At 41.6% G+C, this 7,907-nt stretch overlaps 1 protein-coding gene across 1 annotated transcript; it reads right to left on the reverse strand.

Moving 5' to 3' along the window:
- Window positions 1-4,449: 4,449 nt before the first annotated feature.
- LOC120106314 (chromosome alignment-maintaining phosphoprotein 1-like) lies at window positions 4,450-6,157 on the reverse strand. Its single transcript, XM_039119304.1, has one exon. It carries the CDS (start codon window positions 6,070-6,072, stop codon window positions 4,834-4,836), a length of 1,239 nt encoding a protein of 412 aa, XP_038975232.1. The 5' UTR covers window positions 6,073-6,157; the 3' UTR covers window positions 4,450-4,833.
- Window positions 6,158-7,907: the final 1,750 nt, after the last annotated feature.

Genomic DNA, 7,907 nt, shown 5'->3' on the forward strand with positions numbered 1-7,907 from the left:
TTGGTTTGTGATTGGAAAAGAAATCAGAATCGGAATCGAAATGAAATTTGAATACTAGGGTAGAGTAGATATTGGATTTTGGATGATTGAGACATTGTCATTCCCTCCGGATCGGAATGAAAATGGAACTCCCTCTGCCTCTCTAAATCAAATGGCTGCAATGAGTCATTCATTTCCATTCTTATTCTACAGTCTAACTTTTTTCAACCAAACATGTCCTAGATTATATCCTGATTGCTGCAAAAGAAAATTCATATTTGAAACCAAGAGGAATCATGAATCGCCATCTAGTTGTAAAATATTATTATCTAGAAGTTATAGCCCTAGAAATTGTGTTCAAAACTTAAAATTTGTCCTTAACTCTTTTTTCCGATTTTTTTGTTTGAATAGGTGATTTCTAGTTCTCTCAATTACATGTCTTTTGGAAGCTTTTGACCAGACTCCACATGCCAAAAGTTAGTTGTGTTGATCATACAAATGTTACGAATTAATTACTTTGTAACTTTAGAAGGAAACTTTTACTGAAATAAGGTGATATGAAACAGGCCTAGGGAGGAGTTTTTTTTGGCAAGCCTAGCCAAGAAGCCAACGCTAGTTCAAAATGTCAATGCCATTTTCTTGAATGTGACATAGCCAAACGCAGGCTCACTAGTTTGCAAGCTAGTCTACTCAAAGAGCGAGATAAGGATTCAGGGAAAAATGGAAGAAAAACGGCCTGTGTTAAGTCCTGACAAAATGCTTATGGCAGGGGCAGGCTCGGGCCTGGTTCGGACCAGAGTGGGCTTGGAACCGAGCCCAAAACACCAGGCTGAAATCTAGGCTGGGCCCAACCTGACCCATTGACATCCCAAAGCAGGGCTCGACGAAACAAAAAGTACCATGGTATGTCATCCTTCCTTAAAATGAAACTTAAATGCAGCTTTTTGTCCGGGTCGATCAGAGGCTTGGTTTGCTTTCCAACAAACACCATGACCAATGCCATAGTGCACCAGCGTGCCCTAGGGCAAACAAGCTACAAATAAAGTGCAAGGTACAAAAGAACAAGCAAAGGCTTTTGTCGTTGCATAATATCACAGCCATTTTCTTTTTCGTAGACACCTGTTCTATCTCTATTGTCCTTACAATGTCCTTACAACTATTTCATCAATTTAACCAGATGCTCCATTTTAAGGAGCAAGGTGCGCGATTTAGGATAAAAGCGTTAGTTTAAGATTGGAAGGTTGACAGAGAGAGGAAAACACTTGATGCCGATTTACAATCGAAATTATAGTCAATTTTACTAACTTTAACAATAGGGTTTTGTAGATAACTTAAAGAAGAATGCTTTAACAGGGAATTTGCTGCTCCGAGCAGCTAAATAGGCAGGCCGGGAGAGACTTTCAGCAGCTACTTAATTAGGTAAAGGCCCACACCCTTGCATTAGGAGAGACATGTCATTAGGTTGGCCTTAGTCCCCTGTTCATCTGACACATGCACCACTGCCATTCATTATGGGCCTGACCAGTAACTCATATACCCAAACAACTGCACAATTTTTTCAGTAAGTTCCAATTAGAATTGTGCTCAATAGTAATAGGTCTCAGAGAAATGGACCCAAAACTGTGAACAAGTCAGACAAACTCTTAGTGAAGTTTTGCTGCTTCAACCTCCCTAGCAAAGGCCCACATGCTTGTACATACAAGAGACTTGTGGTAGCTCAATACAAGGCACTTCTACAACACCGATCATCATCGAAGGCAATAATCTCAAGGTCATCTTTAATCTCCTTTTTCTTCTAACACAAGAATCAATACCACTATACCTTCATTATGGCCTGTCCAGTTATAGGTCATGCATGCAAACAACTTCACAATTTGCCGTAGGTTCCAATCACAAGTGTGCTTAGTTATAATGGTCTATAGTTTGCATGAGAATGGATTGTATCTTTGGCTTGCGAAAGAAGGGTTCACCTTCCTCCACATGAATCCACCATCATATCGTGCAATAGCCACTTCAAGATCCATGCAAATGGATCAATGGTGGAGCTTGAAGTGTTTTGAGATCTGTGGAAATGCGATCAAATGGTTAATATTGTAAAAAAAGATCAATTATTCTTTTCGGCGAAAGATACAACCCAAACCTAGCGTAGTTTGCTCTTATAAATGGATCCAGTAGTTTGACTTAAAAGGCCAAACCTAGCCAGCTTGAAACCAGCTAAAATGAGGACCACATATCAGATTGAAACCAGCTAAAATGAGGACCACATATCATGCCACAGATGACAAGAATGAGCTGAATGGGGTCAGAGGGAGTCAACATGGCATTAAGAACTCAGAGGACCAGAGAGGCCAACCTCTCCCCTCAGAGTGGCACCCTCCCTGAAACCCTTTCAGTGCCAAAATGCCCTCCCAATATTTGGATTCATGGACTAAAAGACAAGGGTATATTTGTCATCAGGAGAAGACAACCCTGGTTGTCGTTTCGCTAGCCCTTCTGCAGAAGCTGTCACTTCTTACAGAGAAAGCTGCCCTTCTTTATGAAGGGTCATAATCCAATTGGATGGTAAATGGTTACTGGCCGCCGGGAACCACACCATGTCCTGATAAGTTTGCCACAGCTTGCAAATAGGAATAGGAGAGATTCAGGCTCGAACATCACCTAGGTCACAAGCTTCCAAAGGCCCATCATAGCACATTCACTAGGTGGCTCTTCTAAGGTTGCCCAATGTAGCTCATGGGAAGCAGCAATTTGAATCCTCCGCAGGCGGATCCTAAACCGAATCAAATCTTAGGCAAATCATTTTCTTACCATGTTAATCCATGAACCAACTTTGTTCAGACTAATACAAGCATGAATTGTTGATTATTGACCAATAACGATATGGCAGGCCATTAGTGATAAATGGTAGCAGTCACCTTAATTAGTGCCCCAAGGCAATTGTTAACATTTTCCTCTTGCTATTTTCATTCTCATAGATTTAGTTTTGATTTACAGTTCATGCACTCCCAGAGTTTTCATATTTAATTCAAGTATCGGACATAAATATATAAATTTAATTTACACAGTTAAGAAAATGCTCATCTGGTGTTTGAATTCTATGGATATGATTGCTAAAACATTCCAAGATTAAACCATGAAATCATTTTTAATCAATAATTTTTGACAAAAGCCAAAGTTCACAAAATTTTGCTCTGAAATCTTCAAACCATCTAAGTTTTGGTCAGCTATAAAACACAATCTTTTTATTTTCTTCTTTAATCATAGACATATCGTCAAATACTTACGGTCGACTCGAGAAAACTTGATTTATCAAGAATTCAAATCAGAGCTACCTCTTGTGATGAAACAAGGAACATGTTGATATTCACAAATATGCAGATTTAGAATCCTTTCGTAATTGACATGCCTAATGCAATTGGCTCTCAAACTATTATCAGCCCTCTTCCTTTTTCATCCATGCCTGGACCAGTATTCAATGTCTTTTTCTGCAGTAACTCCTAATTTTTGACTTTAAAGACTACAATATAAATTTTTATAAATAATATTTTACATGTATATTTCATAATTGTATACAGAAAACCCAAATGAACCATGCATTGTCCCAGACTTCTTGGCAAGGTCTTTGTCAAATCTGTTTCTGATTCCACAAACATCAACAATGGGAAGCTGGCTCGTAATTAAGTAATCATGCAGATGCACCTGAGGAAGGAGCAGTGATCTCATCCATGAAAGGGATGTTGTCGCCCCATTAATTAATATTCATTAGATATTATTATGTAACAAAATAATAGCAGTAAAGAGATTAGGTAATGCCATATTGTGGTAGCTCAGTACACCTTCCTAAAGGCCAACTAGATATCAGCCTAGCAGACGTATTCTATCTTCATTCATATGGATTAGGATGCGGTTATCCTGCTTGTGACTGCCCACCGGCTAATACCACCTACCAGGATCCCAAGTCCACAACACAAAGAGACAACGGTCATGTGGCCCGGCATGTGACAGAGTTCACTTAATATAAGCAATCACCTTATATATTAGTGTACTGCTAAGCCGCACATGGTTTTCCCACAACTAAAAAAAAAAAAAGGACAGCTACGGAATTTGCCGTGTCTTGTGCCCCCCTCGCCAGCAGCCGAAGTATTTAGAATACAAAACTACAGAGAGCAAGTATTAATATATCGGTAACAGTGGTCTTTTGCCTCCTACAAAGACGGCAGGCTCCGAGGCCTCCGCAGGTTACCGGGCTGGAGAGATAGGATGCAGACGGACCGGAAGGATCCGGGCCGTCAGATCACATCACATCAAGAAAGGACTGGGGGCTTTTTGCTCACCAGCGCCGCCCCTAATTTGGTGTGATGGATCAGACAAAGTAAGCGATTGAGTAAAAATTGTTCGGAGGGGCTTCAGCTTCCCTCATACCCGTAGATTCATTCCACAACACATTACTGATACTAATAATACCAGTAATAAAATGTTAACAGTAATAAGCATATTAAAGTTACCTACTGGTACTAACATTTAAAATTAATCTGACAATGATGCGGCTGCTAAAATTGTCATTAGTGATGTAGTAATAATAAGAATGATACCTCCTAAAAGTTAGCTTGCGCGGTGGCGGAGATTAAAACCGAAAAAACGAAAGCCGGATCCAAACCCAATAGACCAAAAAGAAAAGAATAATGCAGTAGATATTTACAGGCGGATCTAAACAAAATAAACCCCAACTCCAAAAGATTTTGGAGGAAAAAACGTAGAAAAAGAAAAACAAAAATAAGCAGCTTTTAGGGGGAAAAGAGCGTTTTTCTGTCCTTTTCTTGGCGATTTTTCCGAATTTTTGGAGGCTGAGTTTACCTAATCTCTCGAAGATTTGTCGCCCTTGATCTTAGCCCCACCGGCATTCCCGCTCCGGCCTGATGAATGCGAACCGGTCGACGAACCGTCCCGGTCCTTCTTCTGGGCCGAAAAGAGCTGGCCGAACGCGAAAACCGATACCGACTTGGCCGAGCCGCGGAGAGAGCAGACAGGCACGTTGAGGACCGGGGTGACCCGGACGATGGCCGAGTAAGACCGCTCCATGCCCCTGGGCCGGACACTCGGACCGCCGTGGAAGCTTCCTGGGCTGCTCGAGCTCCTTTCCAAGCCCTGGAACACGATCTTCCCCGCCGGGTTTATCCGCGGGCTGTCCACCGACAACCCCCGCGGCGGAGGCGGCGGCGCCCCCGGGTCTGCCGCACGCCGGACCGTGCTCCGGCCGATCCTCGCCGGTGGGTGGGATTCGCCTGCCGCGGTGGCGGCAGCGGATCTCGCCCGGGCCACCCGGACCCGCGGCGGGTTCCGGCTCAGCGAGATCGGGATCTGGGCCGCCGGTTTCTCGGAGTCGAGGGAGATCCTGGGGAGGTCCTCGTGGTCGGGACCGGAGGAGGAAACGGACAGCCGGGAGGAGATGGACACCGACTCGGTGTCCAAGTCGTGGAGCAGCGGGAGGCTCAAGGACGAGTCCGCCGGCCGCGATCTTGGGTTCCGATGGAGCAAATGCTTCAGAGATTTGGGGTTCGGGTTATTGGAAGCGGCGACGACGGGCTTCCGGGAATCGGGCTTCGGGGTTTGTGCCTTCTTGAGGCCGAGTAGCTCCCTCCACCGGCTGGAACACCGTGGCGCCTTGGGAGAGAAGACGTAGGGGTCCAATCCAGCGGCGTTCTCCGCCCTCCGCCGCGACTTCAGCGGCTCGGGCGACCGGATCTCGGAGGAGGACTCATCAGGCAGCTTCGACGCCGCCGGCGACGGCTGCAGGGGGACCAGCTTCCCGTCAGAGAAGAGCTCGTCAGCGGGGAGCATGGCGACGGGATCGTCCAGCCGGAACTCGAAGTCGACCAGGTCATTGCTGGCGGTCTCCAGCTCTTCCAACGGGTTACAGGAAGGAGCCGCCAGGGCGGCGGTGGAGGCAGGGGCGGGCTGGTCGCCGTCAGCGTGGTCGCGGCTGAGCGAGATCCGAGGGCTGAGCCAGCCGTAGGGGGAGTAGGACGCCGGCGGGAAGTCGAGGAAGCCCTCCGGCGACACTCCAACGATGTTTACCACGGCCGAGGCCATCATCGATCATGAATCGGGGGAGGAACGCTCAGCGATCTCTTTTCGATATATCGGACAAGAGGGAAGGAGAGGGGAGGGCGATTAAATAAGGCGGAAGAAAGTACCCAACGGTTCATTTATATAACAATGTTTTTTTGGCAGTGGGTCCATTCGAGGATCAGGCAAGTGACAAATCGACAGCGGAAGGACACGTGGCAGAGGAATCGTGTTGTCGCTTGTGTAATGAATAACCCCCATGTTCCAGTAAAATCACGAATTTAGTACTGTCTATCGCCCTCAGCGGGGGAAGTACCGATTCGGCCAATCACGGTCACCGAGCTATGAATTCGTCATTCAAAACCAATATTGGAAAAATTAAACACGTATGTAGACTACAAGCTTTAGTAAACACATAATTCTGTCTGGCTTCAGTTGTTCCCATGCAATGAAGTTGGATGAAAATTTACACTTGTGCAAGTGATGGAGGGTAAAAATTCGCAATAACTAAATTAGAATGTGTTTCACACATTGATATAATTAATCTTCAAAATTCTTGAAATATTTATTGCATACTAGAGCAAATAATGTAGGAAGGATTTAGCACACTATCATGACATAGGTTAGAAGCATTTCTGTTCTATGGCCAAAAAAATGCTCACCTGGGGTAAAAAAAAAAAAAAAAAATGTATTAAAGTTGCAAATAATAAAATCAATGGTATGTTTTTTTCTCAAAGTTCCAAAATTGTGCTATGTACTAGTACGTGCATCACCTTAACATCTCTTGCTATTCTCTTTTTTCCAAAACTCTCTAGCTATTCTTAGAATCAACATTTTATGAGCATTTCCACTCTTAGGCTCTATGATAATATACAAGCTTTCAAATTTCATTGAATCCTCTTGCAAATCAAGCGTGAGTAGGAAATAATTATGTTCCATTTCTACCATGTCCGCACTATAAAAAAAAATAGTTATGAGCGGTCTTTCTAAGTGCCACTATAAACAAAAAAGAATGCTGCAAATATCTTTATCGGTATTTTTGTGGTTTTTTTTTATAGACTATCTTAAGATAGTGTCGGCAATTAATTTTTCATACTTTAAAACAAATGCTACTAAAACTCTTTTATTTGGTAATTATATTTGCCGGTAATAAAGTATAATATCTAGTAAAAAAAATTTAAAATAAACCTTGTTTGATTGGCAAGCACTTAACCACCAAGCTATAACTATTATTATAAAATAAGAATAGTTTATTTAACTTATTAACATATATTCATATCATTAAATAATTATTTGATGTACATTAATTGTAATATTTCATATTTTAATCATTATTTTTTAAAAATAATAAAAATCAAAGATAAATTTATTGTATTTTATTTTTTTATAATATTTTCAAAATTTTATTTTTAAAAAAATATTTAAAAATTAACTTTTGTATGTTACTATATTCATATATAATTTTTCTTACAAGCTCTGTAGGAATAGATAATTTATAATTATTTTTACTTATGATATAATAAAAAGTGTTAATAGTTTTTAATTAAAAACTATTAATATTCTTATATTATATTTTTTTCTTCAATAATTTTTGATTTTTAATATTTTAATACAAGCCCTATCAAACTAGTGACCTATATAGTAAGTCTAGACAAAGAAAACATCATGGTCGTAAATTTACAAACAAATGAATTAATACTTCTTTATATTTTTCTTAACCATATAGGTGCATTAGGTAGCACATTAATTCCAAAATGATGGGCCATAACTTTATCATTAAGGATACCTGCTTCTATAGGCTTTGCTTGAATGCATCCTTGTATGGACAATGAATGCAAAACAAACCGAGGTTTGTCATAGAA

This window comes from Phoenix dactylifera, unplaced genomic scaffold (assembly GCF_009389715.1).
Source record: "Phoenix dactylifera cultivar Barhee BC4 unplaced genomic scaffold, palm_55x_up_171113_PBpolish2nd_filt_p 000524F, whole genome shotgun sequence".
Taxonomy (NCBI): Eukaryota; Viridiplantae; Streptophyta; class Magnoliopsida; order Arecales; family Arecaceae; genus Phoenix; species Phoenix dactylifera.

Coding starts and splice junctions, on each gene's coding strand:
- LOC120106314 (XM_039119304.1), bottom strand. CDS start 6,072: ATGATGGCCTCGGCCGTGGTAAACATCGTTGGAGTGTCGCCGGAGGGC.